At 41.5% G+C, this 27,303-nt stretch overlaps 1 protein-coding gene across 2 annotated transcripts; it reads left to right on the top strand.

Annotated features, from left to right (window-relative positions):
* Mrps31 (mitochondrial ribosomal protein S31) lies at nucleotides 1-26,278 on the top strand. Of its 2 annotated transcripts, XM_042685486.1 has the most exons (8): nucleotides 1-182; nucleotides 3,416-3,697; nucleotides 9,631-9,789; nucleotides 10,809-10,949; nucleotides 12,237-12,243; nucleotides 19,523-19,595; nucleotides 23,538-23,681; nucleotides 25,978-26,278. In XM_042685486.1, the coding sequence occupies exons 1-8, from the start codon at nucleotides 58-60 to the stop codon at nucleotides 26,205-26,207; spliced, it is 1,161 nt and encodes a 386-aa protein (XP_042541420.1). In that variant the 5' UTR covers nucleotides 1-57; the 3' UTR covers nucleotides 26,208-26,278. The 2 variants fall into 2 exon arrangements, with proteins under 2 accessions (XP_042541420.1, XP_042541419.1); XM_042685485.1 differs by lacking the exon at nucleotides 12,237-12,243 and having other exon boundaries at nucleotides 19,516-19,595.
* Nucleotides 26,279-27,303: the final 1,025 nt, after the last annotated feature.

The raw sequence follows: 27,303 nt of genomic DNA, 5'->3' as shown, positions 1-27,303 counted from the left end.
TTGGCGGACGGACCGCCTGTTCCGGTTGTCCTTGCAGGTCCCTGTGGTTTATCCGCGATGCTCCGGCGGGTGTGTGCGTGCCGGCCTCGGCTCCCCTTCTCCCGCCGCGCTCCAAGCCCCGCCACCCCCGAGACTCCGGCCGCTTGGATGGCGCCGCTCGCCGCCCCGCCGGGAACATCCAGGTAGCGCCTTGCGGCGGTGCGGGCCCGCAGGTGTGCGGGCACCGCGGCCTGGTCGGGTGCGCGGGGTTAGACTCCCTGCTCGGCCTGAGGCCGAGCAGGACCTTAGGAGCCACGGCGGCGTCCGGGCGAGGGAAGGGAGGTCGTCCTGGGGAGGACCGGTGACTGGGCCCGGGTCCCGGCGCGCGGGGCCCGCGGCCTGGTGGTCTGCGGTCCCACCCTTGCGGGGTTTCTTCCCGCGCGCGGCGTTTCTCCAGTTAGTCAGGCTCCGCAGCCGGAAGGTTATTGTGATGGTCTCCCTCCTCCCTCCTTCATTCTTTCCTGTACGCGCATGATGACGAGGAAAAACCTACTTCAGCCGGGAGCCGCTGGCGCACACCTGTCATCCCTCCCACTCCGGAGGCTGAGCGCCCACAATTGTGGCTCACCAAAGCCAGGCCGCGCAGCAAAGTCCGTGAGACTTTTTTTTTTTTTAATTTCCAGTTAACTACCAAAAAGCTAAACGTGGAGATGTGGCTCAGGTGGTAGAATGCTAGCCTTGAGAAAAAGAAGAAAGAAAAAAAAAAAAGCTTAAGGGACAGCGCCTAGGCCGTAAGTTCAGGCCCCAATACGGTCACCGAAAAATAAAAAAGACTATATTCCAGCAAGTAGTAGAAAATGCCTCTACATTAGTTTTGAGAAGAAGTGCTGTGGTCTGCCTAAAGGTACGATCATTGTTACTGTACCCAAATCTGGCTGCTCACTGTACTTCAGACCAATTAAGTCAAGAGACGAGTGTTGAGAGAAGGGAGTTCATTTTACCCTCCAACCCCCCCCTTCCCCCCCCCCCCCCCCCCCCCCCCGGTCGTGGGGCCTGAACTCTGGGCCTGGGCGCTGTCCCTCAGCTCTTCAGCTCAAGGCTAGCGCTCTACCACTTGAGCCACAGCGCCACTTCCGGCTTTTTTTCTTTCTGCTTATGTGGTGCTGAGGAATCAAACCCAGGGCCTCAGGCATGCAAGGCAAGCGCTCTACCACTGAGCCACCTCCCCAGCCCCACATTTTTAGTTCTTATCACTAGTTTATGTCGTCAACACCTGATATGGTACTGGGCACAGAATAAATACTTGCTATATTCAGTGACATCTTAAAAAATATACATTATTCCTGCATTGTGAAACTAACATGCTCATTAGTTTTTAAAGTTAAAGTGGCAATACCAAATGTGGAATCAAAGTAGATATTTGGATTGTTTAAAAGTAAGAAATGGCTCAAGTAGTTTGCCTAGCAAGCCAGAGACCCTGAGTATCAACTCCATTACTGCTAACAAGTAAATGAATGAATGTAGGAAATAAGTGTGAGGCCCTAGATTTTATATCACAGATTGGGGAAGGGGAGGATATTTTTGGCTGGGTCTGAAACAGATGTAATCATTTGCGTTACTTTTTGTAAGGGTGTGTAATGAAAATGGAGGGACATCTGTAGCTACTGAATATTCTCTTTTCTGATTCACTTTGGCATTGTTTCCTGTAAAATGTACAGAAGGCTGTGGCTTTGAGCAGGATACCCAATAGGCTTCCTGTTGAATCACTGTAACTAATAACCTAGAGAGCTTAGTTACAGTAATTGAGCTTCATTTGGTTACAGGAGGCATGTAGTCAATTAACTAATTAAGCTGTAAGTTAATTAAGTTGTAACCACTTGACTGATGGACTTTGCTATAGTCAGGTTGTTTCTTGTACCTGACGGCCTTTCCTCTATAAAAGCTGTCTGTTTTCAGAACCTGCTCTGGTTCTGGGAGTTTCCCACTTTGTGAATTGGTTTTGTTTTGTTCGGCTTTGCTTAAAGTCTACTAAATTTAATTGGTCTCAAGAATTTTTCTTCTGCCGGGCGCTGGTGGCTCACGCCTGTAATCCTAGCTACTCAAGAGGCTGAGATCTGAGGATCGCGGTTCAAAGCCAGCCAGGGCAGGAGAGACCATGAGACTCCTATATCCAATAAACCACCAGAAAACCGGAAGTGGCGCTGTAGAGCGCTCGCCTTGAGCAGAAGAGCTGAGGGACAGCGCCCAGGCCCGGAGTTCAAGCCCCACGACCGACAAAAAAAAAAAAAAAGAATTTTTCTTCTAACATTACAAATAGTGGTTGGTTATATAGCATATTCTTCAATGAGAAAGGTCATTATAATAACACCCAGGAATGTCTGTAAGTATTCTTCATTAATAGAAATTTTATTTTCATACTATTTGATTATGACATTTTATAGATAAGTATAGTATGAGAGCCAAAACTTGGGGTCATATTTCATATTTGAATTTGAGAATAATAAATCACTTATGTTACTGTTTTCCAACTCTTCTATGTCATCAAACACATAGAAAATGATGTTTGTGGGCTGGGAAGTTGGCTCAGTGGTAGAGCGCTTGCCTTGCATGCTCGAGGCCTTGGGTTTGATTCCTCAGCACCACATAAGCAAAAAGAAAAAAGCCGGAAGTGGCGCTGTGGCTCAAGTGGTAGAGCGCTAGCCTTGAGCTGAAGAGCTGAGGGACAGCGCCCAGGCCCGGAGTTCAGGCCCCACGACCAGACCCAGAAAAAAAAAAGAAGAAGAAGAAAATGATGTTTGTGTTTTTTTTTGGAGGGGGGGGGCAGGGGTCCGGTCATGGGGCCTGAACACTGTCCCCTTCAGCTCCAGGCTAGCGCTCTACCACTTGAGCCACAGCGCCACTTCCGGCTTTTTTCTTTTTGCTTATGTGGTGCTGAGGAATCGAACCCAAGGCCTCATGCATGCAAGGCAAGCGCTCTACCACTCAGCCACCTTCCCAGCCCCCTGATGTTTGTATTGAACTCTGGGGTAAGTGGAAGGAGGCAACAATCTTAGGAGTATCATTAGTCCCAGGAGGCTAGTGTATCAGTGCACCTGTACCTATTTGTGGTATACTATGTGGCTTAGGCCTCAGGAATTCTGAGCTACATGACCATGGATAAGTCACTTCCTTTTCTGTGACATGAGGATAATGCTTATTTCACAGAGCTGATATGGGTATGAGAAAAAATACATAGATGTACGTTGTGTTCACAAAGCTAGAGGTATAATATATATGTTAACTTATGGTAAATTGCTTATGTTATAGTCAGTAATCAAAAGCATTTAAAAATGGAAAGTGTTTGAACTAAAATTTTGTAAATTAAATTTTTTTTCAAGTGTTGCTGTATTGTTTTATATTGTCCTCCTCATTTTTCCCCTCTAATCCATCTTTCTAGGACAGAAAATATTCAGCGATATTTGGGGACTAGCAGCATGATCTGTAGCAAGAAAGATAAGAAGTCTGCTTCCACCAGTGAGACATCTAAGACTTCAGAGAGCAAAGACAAAATCAAGGAGAACATCAAAAAAGACTTGCTAGGCATTATCAAGGACATGAAAGTTGAACTGAAGACAGTACATGTTAAAACAACAAAGCCACCCAGCAGGAAACCTCATACAAGTTTAGACACTACAGTTAGAAAGCTCCAAAGACCTACAGAAGATGCTTCAGTGGAGAGGTAAATGAAATTGCAACTTGAATATTCTTTTTTTTTTTTCTTTCTTACCAAGATACTGTACAGAGGGGTTACAGTTAACATCAGTAAGGTGATAAGTACATTTCTTGTCAAGCAGTGTTACCCCCTCCTTTGTTTTTCTTCTACCCCTTCCCTTCACCCGCCCCCCCAAAGTTATAAAGTTCATAGTCTCATTGTTGCAATGGTTGTCCTATGTCCTTGTTTCAACATTTTTTTATTCCCCTTCCCCTCACCAAATTAGACAAATGCATATACAAGATGCAGTGTACCAAAATGGGTGACAAAATACAGTGACAGCAGGTATATGCCATAGGAGGAAGAACAGAAAAACCTCTTGTGTCCATATCTTGGGGTTCATTTTGCTTAGCACCATCTTATATGGTCATATGTACATAGCTTTTAAGCATTTCTGCTAATCTGATAAGATTATCTTAGACATATACTAATTATTGCAAATAAGGAAAACCATGGGACCTATATTTCTTTGGGTCTAGCTTACTTCACTTAATATGATTTTTTTCCCAAGTCTTTTCATTTCCTAGCAATTGGGGCAGTGTCATTCTTTCTAATGGAAGCGAATTCCATTGTGTGTGTGAGGGGCATTTGGGTTGGTTCCATATCTTAGCTATGGTGAATAATGCTGCGATAAACATAGTTGTGCTGGTAGCTTTAGTATGGCCTTTTTGTGATCATTGGGGTAAATGCCCAGAAGTGAGATTGCTGGGTCATAGGGGAGCTCTATGTCTAGTCTTTTGAGGAACCTTCATACTGTTTTCCAGAGTGGTTGAACAAGTTTAAACTCCCACCAACAGTGAAGTAGAGTTTCCTGAATATTCTTTGAAAGGGTTTTTGAAGCATCAATAAACCTTTTCTTTTAGTAAAAAATGTTTAAAATACTTGATAGGTATTGAATTATCGAAAAGTAAACAGCTTATCAACAGATACACTAGTGATTACTTGAGGAGTGCTATCATTTCATATTTATGTCATAACAGGTCATCTGTATACAATCTAGAGAAATTATCTGAGGATTCTAACATTCTTTGTTTTATTGGCTGGTCCCGGGGCTTGAACTCAGGGCCTAGGCTCTGTCCCTGAGTCTCTCTGCTCTACCACTTGAGCCACAGTGCCACTTCCAGCTTTTGCTGTTTGTGTGGTACTGAGGAATCGAATCCAGGGCTTTATGCATGCTAGGCAAGTACTCTACCACTAAACCACATTCCCAGCCCCTCTAACATTTTCTTATGCTATTTAGTTGCCCCTTTAAACTGTTAACTGTGTCATGCACATCTTGGTTTGGAGGTCTCATTATGACAGGAAAAGACTTCTTTAACATTTTCTTTTTCAGTATTCCTTCCAGCCAGGCACTGGTGGCTGGCTACTCAAGAGATGGAGATCGGGAGGATGGTCATTTGAGGCCAGCTGAAGTAAAATGTTTCTGAGACCATCATTTCCACCAACAGCTGGGTGTGGTGACACATCTGTCATCCCAACTATGTGGATAGCATAAGAAGGGGATCACGGTCCAGGCTGGTCTGGTCAAAAAATGAGACTCTATCTCAAAACCAGAGCCCAAAAAGGCTGAAGGTGTGGCTTGAATAGTAGAGAGACTTGCTAGCAAGTACCAAACCCTGAGTTCATAACCTATCCTGCCTCTCCCATCCTTCTGAGCTGAGCACAGTGGTGCATACCTAATCCAATCCATTGGAGGCTAAGGTAGCAAGCTCATAAGTTTGAGGCTTGCCTGGGTTACTTTGTCTCAAAAAGTAAAAAACATGGCTTCTGGAGTAGAGTTCAGCATGTTGATTAAAACTGTTTTTTGTTGTTGTTGTTGTTGTTTTTGTAGGTTGTGGGGCCTGAACTCTAGGCCTGGGCACTGTCCCTCAGCTCTTCAGCTCAAGGGTAGCACTCTCCCACTTGAACCACAGCGCCACTTCTGGCTTTTTCTGTTTATATAGTGCTGAGGAATCAAACCCAGGGCTTCGTGCATGAAAGGCAAGCACTCTGCCACTGAGCCACCTTCCTTCCCAGCCTGATTACAACTGTTTTATATGACTTTTTTTTTTTTGGTCAGTCATGGGGCTTGAACTCTAGGCATGGGCACTATCCCTGAGCTCTTCAGCTCAAGATGAGCACTCTACCACTTAAGCCAGAGCGCCACTTCCGGTTTTCTGGTGGAAAATTGCAGGTAAGAGTCTCAGGGACACTCCTGCCCAGGCTGGCTTTGAACCGTGATCCTCAGATCTCAGCCTCCTGAGTAGCTAGGATTACAGGTGTAAGCTACCGGCCCCTGTATATAACTTTCTTTAATCAGGAATTCATGTTTTCTTTCTTCTATGCTTTCTTTTTTTCCAGTGCACTATAATAGTGCTTATCAACATATCTAACTTATCTGATTCTGAATGCAATCAGCAATAGTGTTGTATTACAGCTTAAGTAGTTTTTTATTTTAGTGGAATGTAAAATATTTTTGGTAAATAGACAATGTCATCCATTCAAGTAATAAGGTTTGTAACTTTAGGATCTCTATCACTGACCATTTACCGGAAGACATACTGGAGGTTCTTGTGTTCCAAAATGATTTAACATTTTTTGGAACTTCTTACTTTTTACTTTCTATCAGAAGTTCCGCTAGGGGCTGGGAAGTTGGCTCAGTGGTAGAATGCTTGCCTTGCATGCATAAGGCCCTGGATTCCGTTCCTCAGCACCACATAAGCTGAAAAAAGCCGGAAGTGTATTGTGGGAGAGTGCTACCCTTGAGCTGAAGAGCTGAGAGACAGTGCCTGGGCCCAGAGTTCAGGCCCCCAACAGTTTAAAAAAAAAAGCTCCCCTGAAATGCATAGTTGGGTGGAAGGCAGTGAGTTCATTCAAATAGGGAGTACTGAATTCCATGTTTGGTCCTGCCTCACAAGATATGGAATGTCCCTTCTCTCCCATTCTGTCCATTCTGTTCCCTTAGGGAACTGAGAGGAGAAATATGGGTGCCAGTATGGCACTGAAAATGTTGTTCTCTTTACTTCCCGAAAACTAAACACATCACACCTGATAACCATAGAAAACCAGCTGGATTATAGGCAGTGTGGTCAGCACAAAATTGACCCATAGAGGGCACCATATTAAGACTTGCCTTGCCCCAGGCCACTGAAGGAACCTTAGAAACCACTTGTGGCCTTGATGTAAGAACTGTCCACTATAATGGGGCCATAAACCATTCAGCCTCCTGGCTTCCATAGAGCAACCCTCTGTCTCTACTCTCACATGACTGTGAAAAATGTCACCTGTATGAGTGCTACAAGGACATTTGCTGAGAGGACACCCTGAGAGGCTGTTGTACCAGCTGCTGTAGGTCTTTTATCTTCCTAACAGCCTGGGTCAGGTATGGCTGGGACAGCCTTGGAGAGCTGAGTGTTGAGTGGATGTAGCACGACCAAAATTTCTGCTTTCATTTTCTCCTAATGAAGAAACTACCTGCCCTAAAAAACCAGTAAGAAAGGAGACTCACTGTTACTTGATTCGCTCCTTAGATTGTTTGGGGGGTTTTGCTGGTATAAGTGCTACAATTAACATTGTTTCATCAGCAAATTTTCTTTGACATTATAGCTCAGTCGGAGTCCAAAGTCCTGGAGATACAACACTGAACAAAACATAGTCCGTGCTTCCTAACTTAACATGGGAGAAGCCAGGGGGTAGCACACACCTGTAATCCCATCACCTGGGAGACTGGAAAGGATTGAGAATCTGAAACCACCTGAACTACATAGCAAGTTATAGGCCAGACTTTTTCTTTTTTTCTTAAAACAAAACAACAAAAACGGGTGAAGAAGTGGTAAGAAGTAATGTGGGAAAGGGGGATATACTTAGGCCTGGATGTACTATGTCAGATAAACAGATGAAGAACAACAAAGATGGAACTGGAGAGTGCTATTTTTAAGGATGATTAAGGAAAAGCTCTGATTAACATTTTAGCCCAAATTCAAAATACAGCTAGGAGTGATATGGACAGATTCTAAGATTGTTTCTGGACAGAAGTCGAATGGCTTATGTCCTGAGTGCGAAGTATACTGTTTTGCTCAAATTCCACATTATTTTCTTAAGACAAAATTCCTAAGAAGTGGGATTACTGGGCTGGGCATCGGTGGCTCATGCCTGTAATATTAGCTACTCAGGAGGCTGAGATCTGAGGATTGCGGTTCAAAGCCAGCACAGGCAGGAAAGACTGTGAGAGTCCTACCTCCAATAAACCACCAGAAAACTGGAAGTGGCGCTGTAGTTCAAGTGGTAGAGTGCTCGCCTTGAGCTTAAGAGCTGAGGGACAGCGCCCAGGCTCAGAGTTCAAGCCCCATGAACTACAAAAAGAAAAAAAAAATGGGATTATTGGGTTACGATATGGGCATGTATTTACAAATTTTAATGTCACCAAGTTGCTTGCCAAAAGCTTTGCACAATGAGATTTCCTTTCCTGAAGTTGTATGTCATAGTTTATGTTGAAGAAATTCAGATAGTATAAAGGAATGAAAGGTACAAGTATTTGTAAAATAATCTGAAATACCAGAGAATAGATAGTTAAAATGATAAAGGTTCTAATCTGTGCTTCTTGCACAGACTTATGTAAAAGTTAATTATTTTCAGTAACAGAATCTCTCCCATGATTTTTATTGGGCCACCTCAAATTGCAAATCCTGAGGCCATGCAGGGCTCTAGACTGAGTACTTGCCTGCCTATCTTGCATACTTGAGTCAAAAAAAAAAAAATGTGAAAATGAAGTTAGGAAGTTATGAAAGGAATACAGTGACATGGGTGAGGTTTAAGGAAGTTATGAAAGGAATACAGTGACATGGGTGAGGTTTAAGCAGTATTCGTAGATCAAGAGTTTTGAAAGTAGAACTTTCTTTGACTCATTGTTATATTTCCCCCCACATTTCTATTTTTCTTTTCTGATCTTCCAAAAGATCAGATTAAAGTCCTAATAAAGTCCGTCTAATCTTTATCCAGCAGTTTTAAGAATTTGGAGACTCTAGTCTTCATTCAGGTAGCACAGTACTAAAAGCGGAACAATAGCTGGGTGCTGGTGGCTCACGCCTTTAATTCTAGCTTCTCAATAGGTTGAGATCTGAGAACTGCAGTTCAAAGCTAGCAGGCAGAAAAGTACTGTGAGACTCTAATCTCCAATTAACCTTTAGCAAAAGAGCTCAGGGACTGCACCTAGACTCTGAGTTCAAACCCCAGGACCCCCCCCCAAAAAAAAAAACCCAACAACTATAATGATACAGAGAAAGTTAGCAGGCTCCTGTGCAAGGGTGACATGCAAATTTTTGAGTTATCTTCTATTAAAAAAATAATTTGGGGCTGGGAAGGTGGCTCAGTGGTAGAGTGTTTGCCTCTCATGCATGAGGCCCTGGGTTCCATTCCTCAGCACCACATAAGCAGGAATAAGCTGGAAGTGGCGCTGTGGCTCAAGTGGTAGAGTGCTAGCCTTGAGCTGAAGAGCTGAAAGACAGTGCCCAGGCCCAGAGTTCAGGCCCCATGACTGACAAAACAAACACATGCACACACACACACACACACAAAAATAATAATTTGGAAACTTTAATTGCAAAGTAGGTAACAGATCCTATAGAAATCTAAGTGTAATTAGATGTTCATTTGCATCTAATTAAATTGCAATTCTTGGCTAAAAAAATATGTCATTTTCAGGTTTGTTCATGTGCTTCAGGAGTATATTCATTTACACTTTAATGTTTCAAAGTATATCTAAAACCCATGTCTAAAGCTGGGTATGGAAGCATATGCTTGTAGTCCCTGCCTTCAGAAATTGTCCAAGATAATCCTCCCCACTTCATTTTACTTGTCACTAAACTAGGCACATAAGCATCATCCCTCTTCTTTAGTTCCTATTTCTTCATTTTCTTTTCCAGAAGCAAGTCCCTGAATCCAGAGTTGGTGGCAGCTGCATCTGCTGTTGCAGAGTCCCTTCCCTTTGACAAGAAGATGACCAAGTCAGAGCTGCTCCGGCAGCTCCAGCAGCACGAGGCAGACACAAGGGCACAGAAAGCTGGAGAGAAACGTAAAATTAGGTCAGTGGTTCACATAGTTGTGACAGTAATGGTTAAACCTAAAGTAGGCCCTTTTCACATAGCTGGTGAACGATATGTGTTGCATTTGCATTTTACATCTGAAATGCCCCAGAAACACGTTTAGCAGTTTTTTTTAAACCTCTATATTAAGTAAGATATAGGATTAAGAAACCAACTCAATGACTATGACTCTACTTTTATTTTAGGAAGTTATGAAGCTTCTAGCCCCTAAAAAAAGTTCAGAGTAATGGTATTAAAATAAGCAAGCCAGGCACCGGTTGCTCATACCTGTAATCCTAGCTACTCATGAGGCTAAGTTCTGAGGATCACAGTTGGAAGCCAACCTGGACAGGAAAATTCATGATACTCTTACCTGCAATTAACCACCCAAATAGCCAGAAGTAAAGCTGTTCCTCAAGTGGTAGAGCACCAGCAGAAAATAAATAAAAATTCATGGACGGTAGTCAGGCCCTGAGTTCAATCCCCAGGACTGACACAAAAAATAAGTAAATAAAGGAGCTAATAACAAAATAGTTTATGTGAGAAAATAGTTTCTAGTTATGCACTGTTGACTATAGACCTGTTTCCTTCCCTTCTCTTCGTGTGGAGCTGGGCTATTTCCACACCTCACCTTTTTTCTTCATGCCCACTTGTACTTAGCTGACCAAAGACCAGCAAGCAGTGCCAATGCTTTGTTTAGGATGTGATCTAAATCAGCCATCCTCAGTGGCATTTGTTCCAAGTTATCTCAGGAAGGTAAAGAACAAATTTAGATATCTGCACTGCTAGTCAAAGGCCCCTTTTGTGTTTTCAACAGATACAACAGTGAACAGATCTTATTTGCTACTTATGTAGATGATAAGAACATAGATATGATTGTATTTTAACTTATATTTTTATGCTATGTTAGTGCATAAAAGTGAAATGAGTATTAGATTGTTCGTCTCCTGTTTAAGAAAAGTGCCTTACTATTGCATAGCTAAGATTTCTAATATACTTGATGTTTTTTGTTATTTCAGTTTCAGTAACATAATATCAGAAATGAAAGTTGTCAGAAAACCTACAGCTAGAGTTAGAACAAGACCGGAGCATCAGATTCAGTTTGATGAAGAATCTGAGAATTATCTTGGTAAGAAGAACACAGCCGATCTTAAAAACAGGTATTCAGGCTTTGCGACCTATTGGGCTTCATTTGTTTGGCTTGTTTCTACGTTAGCTGAGGATTTGCTGCATACCTTATACCTGGTATTGCCGATGGGTTGTCTGAGCATTGTGGGTGCCTGTACATTTGTCTTCCCACCTCTGTACCATTTCCTGCAAAGGGAAAGATACTCTGACTTTTTTTTTTGGGGGGGCGGGGGGGAGGTCCGGTCATGGGGCCTGAACTCTGGGCTTGGGTGCTGTCCCTCATCTCTTCAGCTCAAGGCTAGCACTCTACCACTTGAGCCACAGCGCCACTTCTGGCTTTTTTCTTTTTGCTTATGTGGTGCTGAGGAATCGAACTCAGGGCCTCAGGCATGCAAGGCAAGCGCTCTACCACTGAGCCACCTTCCCAGCCCTACTCTGACTTTTATATTACCACATTTCCCTAAACCATATATTGGAATGGATCCTACCTCACATTTACTTATGCTGTCTAGGGATCCCTGAATTTTAATGAATATTACTGACTGAATTTGGAACAAATGAACATTTTACAAGAGGCATTCCTGAGAATGTTCCTACCACTGAATTTTTTTTTTTAATTTTTATTTTTTATTGTGAAAATACTGTACAGAGGGGCTACAATTACATGGGCAAGATAATGAGTACATTTCTGATCAAGCATTGTAGCCTCCTCCTTTGTTTCCCCTTCCCATCCCTTCCCATCCCCACCCCCCCCCCCGCCCCCCCAACCACTGAATATTTATATGCCCTCTGCATCTCTATACATAGTCACCTTTTATAGCTTAGAGGAAGAGTTTATCATCCAAAACAAAGTATGCGTTGCCTTGAAAATGTGAAATTCTTAGGGTTTGAAACTGCCATAATCGTTTGTAAATTGAAAGTTGTTCTGTACTTACATGAAGCTTCTGTGCTTTCTTTTATGCCTAACAAGTGACAGTTGGGAAGAAGGAACCAGATATTTGACATGCTCTGAAGAAAAACTGACTTGTTTTTAAACACAAGATACACTCTAAAGTATTTATAATATGTTGCACAGTCCATGGATTCTATTTTAAGTAAAAACTCCAGCACTTGACTTACTCTTTCTGGGTATTACTGATTTGTGCAGGAAGATTGGAAAAGGTAGTCAGCATTTAACTCAAGTTCAAGAAGTTAACACAGGCTGGGAAGGTGGCTCAGTGGTAGAGTGCTTGCCTTTTGTGCATGAGGCCCGGGGTTTGATTCCTCAGTACCACATAAGCAGAAAAAGCTGAAGTGGCTCTGTGGCTCTGTGGCTCAAGTGGTAGGGTGCCAGCCTTGAGCTGAAGAACTGAGGGACAGAGTTAAAGCCCCATGGCCAACAAAAAATTTTTTTTAAAAAGTTAACACTGACATTGGATAATTATTTGAATTTCTAAAGTGATTTAGTGTCTGGCATATTATTGAAAATGTATTTAAGGTCTAAGAACATGTAAGTGAACCATTGTCTTTCCACGATTCTTGTGACTACTTCTGTACAGTGTATCATAACATTATTATTTGCAGTGCTGAGATCACATCCTGGAGTTTATGCTTATAGCTTGATTTTTAACCTTAGCATAGTGTAATTAAAAATTAAAAACTATCTAGGTGCCATTGGCTCACATCTGTAATTCCAGCTACTTAGGAGGCTGAAATTTGAGAATCGTGGTTTAAATCTAGCCTGAGCAGGAAAGTCCGTCAGACTCTGATCTCCAATTAACCACCAAAGGGCTAGAAGTGGAGCTATGGCTCAAGTAGGCCCAGGGACAGCACCTAGGTTCTGAGTTCAAGCCTCAGGATTCACACACACACACATACACACCAAAAAATAGAAAAAATATACTGCATATTTTTTCTCATAGGTAGAATTTAGACTTACAATGATGATGGTAGTAGTGATAAGGATGGGACACAAGTGTGAAAGGGGGACTATAGCCAAGGGGACAGAAGATTGGTTGTGGGAGTGTACTTGGTTGTGAAGATCCAAGTATGTTACACACATGTGCATCTATATCTGGAGATACAGATATATATGAAGGTAGCAAAAGCAGGGATGAAGTAGGGGATTAATAGGAGTGTAATAGAGGAGTGACCTGTTTTAAAGTACACTGTACACATCCATGGCATCACAATGAAAACCTCTGTATTCTAACTGTAAAAAGAGAGCTTTAAGTCTCCAAGGGGTAAAGAAGGCAGCCTGTGCTTGGGGGTCGTGTCTCAAAGAAAGGCTCAGGATGGAGCTCAGAAGTAGAGTGCTTACCCTGCATGCTCCAGGCACTGAGTTCAGTCCCTAGCACTGCAAACAAAGAAAGAAAAAATAGAGCATCTGCAAGGAGAAACTTTAAAAGGTAGGAAAGTGGATTCTGTGTGTACTGTGTTGAAGAGGTGTGTAAAGGGGTGACAGGGCAGCAGCGGGGAGATAACTAAGTTTCTAAGGCTACAGTGACTGAGGCAGAATTTGTTGCAGTTGCAGCCTGAGAAAAAACCCAGGTGTGAACAGATCTAGTTAGGCAGAGGTGTGAGTAGTGAAGTGTAAACTTTGGAGTCACTCTGCCTTGCCTTGGAGTCTTGGCCCTGCCACGGACTGACTTTGTGACTAGAGCCTCGATCAGCATACCAAAAGTGATACCCAGCTTAAATACTTTCCTTGAAGAGCACGGAAAAAAAATGTATGTGAGCTCTGTAATACAGAGTATGTGCTCCACAATCGGCATCCCTTTCCTCTTTTTACATTCCTCTGAAGTTCCATACTCTACCAAGTGGAGTATTCCATAGTCATGAGTTACTTCATTCTGTCATCCTGTTTACCTAATTTGCCAGCGAGTATATATTTGCTAGGGAAAAGAATATAAGCCAGTGAGAATAGTTCTAAGCAGATAAGCCTATGTTTACAAATACAGGGAACTTGCTAGGGGAAAACTTCCATGTTATGATGTTACTTAATCTCATTCTAATATATTATTTGCATTTTTTTTCCAGTTTTACTTAGTAGACAAAATCAATTTGATCTAGAAAAGAAGTTCTTGGGCTGGGAATCTGGCTTAGTGGTAGAATGCTTGCCTAGCATTCATGAAGCCCTGGGTTTAATTCCTTTGTACCACATAAGCAGCAAAAGCCAGAAGTGGAGGTGTGGCTCAAGTGGGAGAGTGCTAGTCTTGAGCCAAAGAAGTTCAGGGACAGTGCTCAGGCCCTGAGTTCAAGTCCCAGGACTGACAAAAAAACAACAAAAGAAGTTCTTTTTTTTTTTTTTTTTTGTCGGTCGTGGGGCTTGAACTCCGGGCCTGGGCACTGTCCCTCAGCTCTTCAGCTCAAGGCGAGCGCTCTGCCATTTGAGCTACAGTGTCACTTCCGGTTTTCTGGTGGTTTATTGGAGATAGGAGTCTCACGGTCTCTCCTGCCTGGGCTGGCTTTGAACCGCGATCCTCAGATCTCAGCCTCCTGAGTAGCTAGGATTACAGGCGTGAGCCACCAGCGCCCGGCAAGAAGTTCTTTTAAAAACCATTCTCCCATGTGTAAACTGGTCTTTAATCTGGCCACTGTTTTGTTCAAGTAAATATGTGAATCACTGCATAAAGCATTTGATAAAGCATACCAGTAAAAGTTACCTATTAATTCTTGTCACATCCATTTCAGTGGTTAATTGGAAATAGTTATCTAAAAAGAAGTTAGTTATTTTTAAGCCGTGGAATGATCATAAAAGAGAATGCTTGAGCTGGGAAGGTGGCTCAGTGGTAGAGCGCTTGCCTTGCATGTATGAGGCCCTGGGTTCGATTTCTCAGCACCACATAAGCAGAAAATAAAAAAGCCGGAAGTGGTGCTACGGCTCAAGTGGTAGAGGGCTAGCCTTGAGCTGAAGAGCTGAGGGACAGCGCCCAGGCCCAGAGTTCAGGCCCCACGACCGGACCCTCACCCCCCCCCCCAAAAAAAAAAAGAGAGAACGCTTAGATTTATCTGTGCAGACTTTTATAACTTGTAATTGAACATTGCATAATTTTCTGCCCTTAAAGACAAATGGTGACTTCATCAGTTTCTATTTTAGCAAAGTTTGTAGTTTTCCACTGTACTAAGTTCTCTGAAACTTTGATATGAAAAGAATCAAATAAAAATCACGGAAAACTAAGCTTACTTAAAAAGTGAGGTAATTTGCAAATTAAATCTTTATGACTGATTTGTTATATCCTGAAACAAAAATTCAAGGTGCTATGTTCCTGTTTTTATAAAGTTAAGAGTCCTAAAAACTTGGTAGTTTAACTTAAATGTCTGATATGGATCAGTAATTTCTGTATAGACTATTTTTTTTTTTTTTTAATTTAATTTTATTTTATTTGAGAACATACTGTACAGAGGGGTTACAATTACATGGGCAGGATAATGCATACATTTCTTACCAAGCATTGCAGCCTCCTCCTTTGTTTACCCTTCACCTCCCTTCCCAGCCTCCCCCCTCCCTCCCACCCAATCATACCCCCCCTCCCCCCCCCCCCCCCCCCGACATTGTAAAGCTGGTTTTGACATGACATTTTGTACTTCTCATTGTTGCAACAGGTCCACCTGAATCCTTAAACGACTTGTTTGTCCCCATCTCCTCCACATGTTATACTGACATCAAATATAGTGAAAGCGGGGGTTACACTGTGGGGGAGGGACATACAAAGCAACAAAGAGATAATATTATAAATGTGTTAGAAACACATGCATGAAAGAAACAAAAACATTAAAATACATATTTGAGGTTTCGTTTTCCTAACATCACATTATTTGACTTTTTCCGCTTGACTCATACCTATACTAGATATTGCAAATAAGGGAAACCATGGGACCTATGTTTCTTTGGGCCTGGCTTACTTCACTTAATATAATTTTTTCCAAGCCTTTCCATTTCCTAACAAATGGGGAAATGTCATTCTTTCTGATGGAGGCATAGAATTCCATTGTGTATATATACCACATCTTCTTGATCCATTCATCTACTGAGGGGCATCTGGGTTGGTTCCATGTCTTAGCTATGGTAAATAATGCTGCAATAAACATAGTTGTGCTGGTAGCTTTAGTGTGGCCTTGTTTGTGATCATTTGGGTAAATGCCCAAAAGTGGGATTGCTGGGTCATTGGGGAGCTCTATGTGGAGTCTTTTGAGGAACCTCCATACTGCTTTCCAAAGTGGTTGAACAAGTTTACATTCCCACCAACAATGAAGTAAGGTTCCTTTCTGTCCACATCCCCTCCAGCATCTGTTGTTGTTAGAGTTCTTGATTTTTGCTGTTCTAACTGGAGTGAGGTGATATCTCAATGTTGTTTTGATTTGCATTTCTTTTATGGCTAGGGATGTTGAACATTTCTTCATGTGTCTATTGGCCATCCTTCTTTCTTCTTCAGAGAAGCTTCTCTTTAAGTCTTTCGCCCACTTACTTATTGGGCAGTTGTTTCTTTGAGGATTTGTTGTTGGGTGGTTTAATTTTTTGAGTTCCAAGTATATTTTAGATATGAGACCCTTGTCCGTTGTATGGCTAGTAAAGATCTTCTCCCAGTCCGTGGGCTTTCTATTGATCTTGCTAGCTATGTCATTTGCCCTGCAGAAGCTCTGCAACCTTATACAATCCCATTTGTCCAGCCTTTCTTTGATTTGTTGTGTTTCCGGGTCTTTATTCAGAAAATTTCGGCCTGTGCCAAGGAGACCCAGGGTTTCTCCTATTCCATCCTGTAATGTTTTCAGAGTGTCTGCTTTGAGTTCAAGGTCTTTGATCCATTTGGAGTTGATTCTGGTGCAGGGTGATATATAAGGATCTAGCTTTAGTTTTCTACATGTAGTTAACCAGTTTTGCCAGCACCATTTACTGAAGAGGCTGTCTGTCTTCCATTCTATTGTTTTAGCTCCCTTATCGAAGATTAGATGGCTATAGGTCTGTAGGTTCATTTCTGGGTTTTCAATTCTATTCCATTGGTCCTGAGGTCTGTTCTTATGCCAATACCAAGCTGTTTTGATTACTATGGCTTTATAGTAGAGTTTGAAATTTGGTACTGATATTCCTCCAGCAGTGTTCTTTCCGTTGAGGAGCGTTTTTGCTATTCGGGGTCTTTTATTGTTCCATATGAATTTTTGGATTGCCTCTTCTATTTCCTTGAAGAATGAGGGTGGAATTTTGATAGGTATTGCGTTGAATTTGTAGATAGCCTTGGGGAGTATTGCCATTTTCACGATGTTAATCTTTCCAATCCAGGAGCATGGGAGGTTTTGCCATTTTTTAAGTTCTGTGTTGATTTCCTTTTTCAAGATTTTAAAGTTTTCATCATAGAGGTCCTTCACTTCTTTAGTTAAGTTAATTCCTAGGTATTTTATTTTTTGTGGGGCTATTACAAATGGAGTTGCTTTCCTAATTTCAGCCACACTTTTCTCATTGTTGGCATACAGAAAAGCCATTGATTTTTGGGGGTTAATTTTATAACCTGCTACTTTGCCAAAGTTTTGAATCAGCTTGAGTAATTTGGGAGTGGAGTCTATGGGATTCTTTAAATACAAGATCATGTCATCTGCAAAGAGGGAGAGTTTTATTTCTTCTTTCCCTATTTGGATCCCCTTTATGTCTGCATCTTGTCTTATTGCTGTAGCTAGGCATTCTAATACTAGATTGAAGAGAAGTGGAGAGAGTGGGCATCCTTGTCTTGTTCCTGAGTTAAGAGGAAATGGCTTTAGTTTTTCACCATTGAGTATAATGCTGGCTGTAGGTTTGTCATATACAGCCTTTATTGTATTGAGGAATGTTCCATGGATTCCTAATTTTTCCAAAACCTTCATCATAAAGGGGTGTTGGATCTTGTCGAATGCTTTTTCTGCGTCTATTGAGATAACCATGTGGTTCTTATTCTTGCTCCTGTTGATGTGATGAATAATATTAATTGATTTGCGTATATTGAACCAGCTTTGCATCCCTGAAATGAATCCTGTTTGATCGTGGTGTATGATTTTTTGGATGAATTGTTGAAGTCGGTTGGCCAAAATTTTGTTGAGAAGTTTTGCATCAATGTTCATCAAAGAAATGGGTCTATAGTTCTCTTTCTTTGATGAGTCCCTGCCTGGTTTTGGGATGAGGGTTATGATGGCTTCATAGAATGTGTTCGGTAGTGAGCTTTCTCTTTCAATTTCATTGAAGAGTTGGAGGAGAATTGGTGTGAGCTCTGCTTTGAAGGCCTTGTAAAATTCCGCTGTAAAACCATCTGGTCCTGGACTTTTCTTAGCTGGGAGGTCTCTTATTGCTGTTTCTATTTCAATGCTTGATATGGGCCTGTTAAGATAGTTTACCTCATCTTGGTTTAGTTTTGGCATGTCAATATTTGCTAGGAAGAGGTCCATTTCTGTCAAGTTCTCAAACTTATTAGCATAAAGTTTTGAGAAGTATTCCCTTATAATGTTCTGAATCTTGCTTGTTTCCGTGGTGATGTTTCCTTTCTCATCTCTGAGTTTATTAATTTGGGTGTGTTCTCTTCTTTTTCTGATAAGATTTGCTAAGGGTCTGTCAATTTTGTTGAGTTTTTCGAAGAACCAACTCTTTGTTTTGTTGATTCTTTCTATAGTTTTTTTGGATTCTAATTCATTTAATTCTGATTTAATTTTGATTATTTCTTTCCGTCTACTGGATTGGGGTTTATCTTGCTGCTCTTTTTCAAGGAGGTTTAGATGTGTCATTAAATTGTTAGTTTCAGATCTTTCCAATTTGTTGATGTAGGAGCTCAGAGCTATAAACTTGCCTCTGAGTACTGCCTTTGCTGTGTCCCAGAGGAGCTGGTATTTTGTGTGTTCATTTTTGTTGAATAGCATGAACATTTGAATTTCCTTTCTAATCTCTTCCATGACCCACTCATGATTCAGCAGTGTGTTGTTCAGCCTCCATGTGATACCGGACTTTCTTTGGTGGCTTTTGGTGTTGAGTTCTAACTTTATTCCCTTGTGGTCAGAGAGAATGCAAGGTATAACTTCAATGTTTCTGAATTTAGACAAGTTTGCTTTGTGGCCTAAAATGTGGTCTATTTTAGAAAACGTTCCATGTGCTGCTGAGAAAAACGTGTATTCTGATGCTGCTGGGTGAAATGTTCGGTAAATGTCTGTTAAGTCTAGTTGATCTATGCAGCTGTTTAGATCTGCGGTTTCTCTGTTGAGTTTTTGCCGAGTTGATCTATCTAGCGGGGAGAGTGGTGTGTTAAAATCCCCAACGATTAATGTCTTTGGATCTATATGGGATTTGAGGGAAAGTAGTGTTTCTTTGATAAATTTGGGTGCTCCATTGTTTGGCGAATAGATATTTAGAATTGTAATATCCTCCTGAAGGAGAGATCCTTTAATTAGTATGTAGCGACCTTCTTTATCTCTTTTCACGAATTTTAATTTGAAGTCTATTTTATCTGATATTAGGATTGCAACTCCCGCCTGTTTATGCGGTCCGTTTGCTTGGTAGATTTTGTTCCAGCCTTTAACTGTATAGACTATTTTATATCATTTTTTTTCTCATGAACAGTTTATTGACAGTTTATAAATATAATCACTAAAACATTTTATTTTAATTTTTAGTCTTCAGAAAAATTTATTCCTGGGAAAGAGACTTAATATTTTTGACGAAAAGACATTTTCTGAAGAAGCATCTGAAGCAGGTTTGTTAAAAGTACTGTTCCTCCAGTGGAGTAATGTCTGTCTCTCAAAGATGTTTTTGGTGGTATGATTGGGTAGTGGTTGGGAATAGCCTGTTTAAGAATGCAGCTGTTGCGGTTGTTAATCCTGATCATACCTGGAAATGTTATAATCTGTGGACTCACAGGAGGTCAGGATTCCCAGCTGAACCATCCAGAGGTACATAGGAACTAGTAATTTACACTAGTAATTTAGGTTACAACATTAGTAATCATCTGCCATTGGAGTGTACCCTTTGTGCTCTTACATCATGATAAATAAACTGTGGTTCCTGGTTAGGAGTGCTCACTATTTTGAAGAGAAAATGGCATTTATAGAAGTAATGGTGAGATTGTTAGGCCTTACTCAGAAGATAGGAAGAAAAACAGTCAGGGAATGTAGCAGGTATGTAGTGTTTTGTTTTGTTTGGTTCCAGTCTTAAGGCTTGAACTTAGATCCTAGGTGCTATCCCTGAGCATTTTTGTGTTGTGTGTCCCGGTCCAGGGCCTTGAGCTCAGGGCCTGGGTGCTTGCTGTCTCTGAGCTTTTTGCTCCAGGCTAGTGCTCCACCATTTGAGCCACAGCTTCACTTCTAGCTTTTTGCTGGTTAATTGGAGATAAGAATCTCACAGAGTTTCCCACCTGGGCCGATTTCAAACAAGAATACTTAGATCTCAGCTTCCTGAGTAGCTAGGATTACAGACATGAGCTATCAGCACTTGGTTACCACTGACTAATACAAACATCTCCTGTTCAATAAACTCAAGTGACTTACAAATCATAAGAAATAGTTATCATAATGTTAAGTCCTTTGCAAACAAAATGAGCCATAAAATACACGTCCATGGAGTGCTGTGAAGCGGAACTGAAGGGAGGCCCGCCTCGAAGAGCGGTTGTTGTCAGAGCAGCTGCTGTGGGCATCTCAGCAAGACAAAAGAGACATTGGGTTCTTGAAGGAGCCAGCCGAGTTTTTAAAGTTTCAAACGTCAGTTTTCTAAAACTCAAATTAGCTAGCAAGGAAACTGAAGTTTATGTCTTTTATAAATAGCACACAAATTTATGCAGTAACCATTCTACTCTCCATTACTCTATTCTAATAAGCTATTTTGTGTGGCTTTTTAAAAGAAATCTTTTTTTTTTTTTTTTTTTTCCAGTCTTGGGGCTTGAACTCAGGGTCTGGGCACTGCCCCTCAGCTTCTTTCACTCAAGGCCAGCACTCTACCACTTGAGCCACAGCGCCACTTCCAGCTTTTGTAGTTTATGTGTAGCTGAGGAATCAAACCCAGGGCTTCATACATGCGAACAGTCGACCACCAAGCTACATTCCCAGCCCAAGAATGTCTTTTGTTCTTGATTATACAAACCTATTAGACTAGAGGGTGTTAGAGTATGGTTCTACATGCCTTTAACTCCACCCTTGGAGAGGCTTGGGATCATGATTTACAGACCAGACTGTACCTGTATAGTAAGACTGTCTAAAACAACAAGGGCTCGGAAGGTGGCTCAGTGGTAGCATGCTTGCTTTGCATGCATGAGGTCCTGGGTTTGATTCCTCAGTACCACATAAGCAGAGAAAGCTGGAAGTGGTACTGTGGCTCAAGTGGTAGAGCACTAGCCTTGAGCTGAAGAGCTGAGGGACAGTGCCCAGGCCCAGAGTTCAGGCCCCATGACTGGCCCGCCCCCCCCCCCCCCAAAAAAAAAAAAAAGACAAGAAAACCCCCACATGACCAAAAAATCCACTTGTATAAATTTTTGTGTGAATATGTTATCTTTTCTCTTTGGGCAAATGCTGAGTGAAGTGCCTTTGTTGGACCACAGGTATATTCTTTTTTTTTTTTGTCAATCATGGGGCCTGGGAGCTGTCTTTGAGCTCTTCAGTTCAAGGAGAGCGCTCTACCACTCTAGCTACAGCATCACTTCTGGTTTTCTGGTGGTTTATTAGAGAAAAGTCTCAGGGACTTTCCTGCCTGGGCTGGCTTTGAGCCACAATCCTCAGATCTCAGCCTCCTGAGTAGCTAGGATAACAGGCATGAGCCACTGGCGCCCGGCTTGCAAGTATATTCTTAACTTCTTAGGAAACTATCAGGCTGGGAATGTGGCTTAGTGGTAGAGTGCTTGCCCAGCATGCATGAAGCTCTGGGTTCAATTCCTCACTACCACATAAACAGAAGAAGCCAGAAGTAGTGCTGTGGCTCAAGTGGTAGAGTACTAGCCTTGAGCAAAAGAAAGCTTAGAGACAGTACCCAGGCCCTGAGTTCAAGCCCCAGGACTAGCAAAAAAAAAAAAAAAAAAAAATGAAGAAAGAAGCTATCAAACTGTTTTCTCAGTGTCCTTGTATGTGGCTGGTGAGAATATGACTCATTCCTAAAAGACTTAAATTTCAAAAGTAAGTAATGAAGCTTGTAGCATGGTAACATGGTACTAGAGAGCCAATATATTACCTTGCTCATAGGGTTGGTTATGAAAATTATATTGATATACCACAGCATTCAGTATCCCTTAGATTCTGTTTCCTTTTCTTGTGCTGGTACTTGAGCTTGAGTTCCAAGTCTCAAGCTCTTCCTTCATTCTTTTCCACTCAAGGTGGGTATTCTACCAATTGAGCCATACCTTCACTTTCTGCTTTGTGCTATTTAACAAAAGATAAAAATCTCAGATTTTTGTCTTCCTGGACTGGTTTTGAACCTTGATCCTCAGATCTCAGCCTCTTGAGTAGCTAGAATTTATAAGAGTGAGCCATAACTGCCCAGCCCTTTAGTATTTTTGTTGTTCAGTTAGCTTAACTACTTTGGTCTTCAGTAGTAATATTACATCAGTGATAAATTTTGACAGACTAAAAATTAACATTCTGGACTATAAGCATCAGGATCACATTTATAAAAGATATTCAACCTGGGCACCTGTGGCTCCTACCTATAATCCTAGTTACTCAAGAGGCTGAAATATGAGGATCACGGTTCAAAGCCAGCCTGGGCAGCAAAGTCTGTGAGACTCTATTTTCCTATTAACGATCAGAAAACTGGAGTGGCACTGTGGCTCAAAGTGGTAGAGTACTAACCTTGAGCAAAAAAGCTCAGAACAGGCCTGGGAAGGTGGCTCAGTGGTAGAGCGCTTGCCTTGCATGCCTGAGGCCCTGGGTTCGATTCCTCAGCACCACATAAGCAAAAAGAAAAAAGCCGGAAGTGGTGCTATGGCTCAAGTGGTAGCGCGCTAGCCTTGAGCGGAAGAGCTGAGGGACAGCGCCCAGGCCCAGAGTTCAGGCCCCATGACCGGACCCAAAAAAAAAAAAAACAAAAACAAAAACAAAAAAGCTCAGAACAGTGCCCAGGCCCTGAGTTCAAGCCCCATGATTAAAAAAAAAAGGTACATTTCACAATCATAAATAAAAATGCATTGTTTTTCCTTCCCAGTAAAAAATAATAAGTACTTGGCATTGCAGTGCTATAAAAGCTAAGGTTTCCAGTTGGGTGCCAGTGGTTCCTGCCTGTAATCCTAGCTACTCAAGAGACTAAGATCTGAGGATAATTTGAACCAAGCCTGGATGGGAAAGCCCATGAAACTTACCTCCACATTGACCAGCAAAATGTCAGTAATGGAGCTGTAGCTCAAGTGGCAGAGCTCCAGCTTTGAGCAAAAAAGCTAAGGCATAGCACCCAGGTCCCAAGTTCCAAGCACCAGTACTAGCATGCAAATGTGTGCACACGTGTGCTTGCACATGCCCATGCGTACACACCCAGAATTAAGATTTGCCATTATTGTAGTCTTTATATATTTTTTTCTTTTACAATTTTAGTTCTCATTGTATACTGTTTAATTAGGAATATCAAGATTTACAAATAGATTCTCACTTCCAAGTTGATAACATCTTTAAGAAGAAAGACATTTACGTTGCCTTGTGCTTACTTAAAGTTTTTTTTTATGACACAGAGACACCGCCTTCCCTTTGGGAGATAGAATTTGCGAAGCAGTTAGCCACAGTAAATGAACAGCCCTTTCAGAATGGGTTTGAAGAGATGATCCAGTGGACCAAGGAGGGCAAGTTATGGGAGTTCCCAATCAACAATGAGGCAGGTAAGTGCTACCTTCAGATGTTTCCAACATGTAGATATTTCTGAAAGATGTTACATTTTACAATATAGAGATTTATGAGTCTCAAAACATTGTAGATATCTTTATGATGTCAGCAAATTAATGCTGTTTTGCTCTCAGGGGATAGAACTCAAGGCTTGCTAGGTAGTGTTCTATCCCTTGAGCCATTCCTCAAACCCCAACAATGTTTTATTTAAGGATAAAAGGATGAAGGATTACAAATCATAAAGTTTCTAGTTGCAAGTGGGATATTTCTTGGTGTGTTTTCTAATATATACAGCATTAGATTTGAAACTATTGTTCAATTTTGGAGAATGTTGCAACTCTTAGATTCTTTTTTTTTTTTTCTTTGTTTTTTTTTTTTTTCCGGTCAGTCATGGGGCTTGAACTCTGGGCTTGGTACTATCCTGAGTTGTTCAGTTCAAAGCAATTGCTCTATCACTTGAGCCACAGCTCCACTTCCTGTTTTCTGGTGGGTAATTGGAGATAAAGAGTTTCACAGACTTCCCTGCCCGAGCTGGCTTTGAACCACGATCCTTAGATCTCAGCCTCCTGAGTAGCCAGGATTACAGGTATAAGCCACTGACACCTGGCTATAACTCTTAGATTCTCATAGTGGTGTTTGAACTTCATAAAACCATTGCCTTAAGATGATGCAAGGTACTTGTGTAAGCTGCTGAATGCAAGTTGTGAGCACTGTGGCTCATACCTAGAGTCCCATCTACTCTGGAGGATTGCAGCTCAAGGCCAGCCCCAGCAATAAGTTAGTAAGGCCTCATTTCAATCAATAAAGCTGGGCATGATGGTGGATAAAATTTGACTTTTGAGGAAGTTTTAAGGTCTATTTTTTTTTTTTTTTTTGCCAGTCATGGGGCCTGAACTCTGGGCCTGGGCTCTGTCCCTCAGCTCTTCAGCTCAAGGCTAGTGCTATACCACTGGAACCACAGCGCCACTTCCGGGTTTTTCTGCTTATGTGGTGCTAAGGAATCGAACCCAGGGCCTCGTGCATGCGAGGCAAGCACTCTACCACTGAGCCACCTTCCCAGCCCAGTTTTAAGATCTAAAAAAGAGATGTTTAAATCAAGTTGGGAAATTTTATTTTTTGTCAATTGCAAGACTTAAACTTAAGGGTCTGGATGCTGTCCCTGATCATCTTTGTGGTCAAGGCTAGTGGTCTATACTTGAGCCACAGAATCACTTCCAGTTTTTGAGTGGTTAATTGGAAATAACAGTCTCATGGACTTTTTTTCCCCAGGCCAGCTTTGAACGTGATTCTCAGATTTGAGCCTCCTGAGTAGCTAGTATTACAGGTGTGAGCCAGTGTCACCCAGTGGGGGGACATAATTTTAACAAGATAATTTTGACAAGGACCACATATGCCGTACATGTTTTTGGGTTAATGTCTTTAACTATGTAAAGCAAGGTGTCTCATCCCAGCTCCTCAAGCAATGCTTATCCAAAGGAAACAGGAAACTCATAGATCACTGCTCAGTACAAACTTGGAAACCTATGAATACTTTGAGAGACTGGCTTTGTAACCTGGGGCTTCCATACTTTGATGCAAAACTTGATGCTGTTGGAGAAAGATGTTTTGTCTATAGTGGCTCACTGTGTCATTTGAAACATAATAAAGAAAATGACACAGTGATACATCCTGTTGTTCACATTTTACTTCCTGGGTTGTGTTTTTCCCAACTATAAAAAATTACATCTCATTAGCAACTAATGCTTCTATATACTTTGGATGCTTAGTTTGGGCTACATATTTTGTTTTTTGGAGCTTTTTTTGTTGGTCATGGGGCTTGAATTCTGGGCCTGGGTGCTGTCCCTCAGCTCTTCAGCTCAAGGCAAGTGCTCTACCACTTTAGCCACAGCGCCACTTCCGGTTTTCTGGTGGTTTATTGGAGATTAGAGTCTCACAGACTTTCCTGCCTGGGCTGGCTTTGAACCCCAATCCTCAGATCTCAACCTCCTGAGTAGCTAGGATTACAGGTATGAGCCATGGGCACCCAGCTTGGCTAAACATTTTTGTATCTAGTTAATCTTTATAAAAAAAACCCTAGAACCTATTTTTTTAACCTTCATATTATTCCTAAGGAAACTTAACACTCGGAGAAGTTAATCTGCCAGAAATTAGAGTTATTAAATTTGTGATTAAACCTAGGTCTACCTCCAAGGTTTATGCCTTCATGTTATATGTTATCTCGTTGATATTAAATCTGTGATTTAGGCTTCACATTCAACATTATAATGTGACTTATTTTGTCTTGTTTTCTAGGTTTTGATGATGATGGTTCAGAATTTCATGAGCATGTATTTCTGGATAAGTACCTTGAAGGTTTTCCAAAACAAGGTCCCATCCGCCACTTCATGGAGCTGGTGACGTGTGGCCTTTCTAAAAACCCATATCTGAGTGTTAAACAGAAGGTTGAACACATAGAGTGGTTTAGAAATTATTTCAATGAAAAAAGGGACATTCTAAAAGAAAATAACATACAGATCAATTAATATCATGGAATTTTTTTTCAAGCTGTGAAAAGGTGGACATTATAATAAATTAAATAAAAATTTACTAGAAATTTTTGTTATTATTCCTAATTTGACTAGTATAAATGTTGAAATTTTTTTGAAAAAGTATGATGGTACCTAAAATATATTCCTGAGAAAAAAGCCAGCATTTAAAGCTTCAAAACTATTATCTAATGGACTGGGGACATAACTCAAGTGGTAAAGCACTTAGTATGTGCAAGGCTCTGGACCCATTCCTTAACCCCAAAACAAACAAACAAAATCCCACCCAAAATTAGGAACAAATTTTAGACAATCCTCCTAACATTTTTCATTCAGTGACCATACTTCTTTGAAATTCAGTAAGTTAGCCATATCTCAAATGGCAACAGAGTACTTGTTTACATTTTCCCACTTTTCATTACTATGATAGACTATGTGAAGCCAGCAAGCTTTATAAGGAGAAAAGGTTGTTTAGCTCCTATTTTAAGGCTTCAAGTCCAAATGGCATAGTATAAGTCCCATCTTGAATGAAGAACATGTAAGATCTCATCTCAAAACAGGAAACCAAATGGGTGGTGTCCCACCATCCTTTCTGAGTGCACACCCACAATGCCCTAAGGGCCTCCTGCCACCAAGGGCCACTCAGAGGCCCATTCTTCCTCACATGAGACTTTGGGGTACTGCTAGAATGTGGAAACAACAAGTAGAGAAGTGTCTCCTCAGGCGAGTCACATTTCCACCTTCCCTGCAGTAGGTTGTCCCTGGCCAGCACTGTCTTGGGAATGGCTACAACAATAAATTTTCCAGGATCATTACAGTCCTGAACAAAATGGTTCTGTTCATAATAATCTAGGGATTGGTGACTTAGGCCATATCTGGTTTCTGACTTTGACAATGCCTGAGGTCTTCAAGAGGTCCAGAAAAGGCCAAACACACATGACTCATGCCTGTAATCCTAACTTCACAGGAAGCTGAGGTAGCATAGCCGTTTAAGGCCAGCTCTGGCCGGAAAACCTGTGAGAATCTTATCTCAACAAACTATCCCAAAAGCCAGAAATGGAGCTATGGTTTAAGTGATAGAATGCTAGCCTTG

This window comes from Dipodomys spectabilis, unplaced genomic scaffold (assembly GCF_019054845.1).
Source record: "Dipodomys spectabilis isolate Male_0828 unplaced genomic scaffold, ASM1905484v1 ptg000095l, whole genome shotgun sequence".
NCBI classification, from domain to species: Eukaryota; Metazoa; Chordata; class Mammalia; order Rodentia; family Heteromyidae; genus Dipodomys; species Dipodomys spectabilis.
This window is presented reverse-complemented; position numbering and strand designations above follow the sequence as displayed.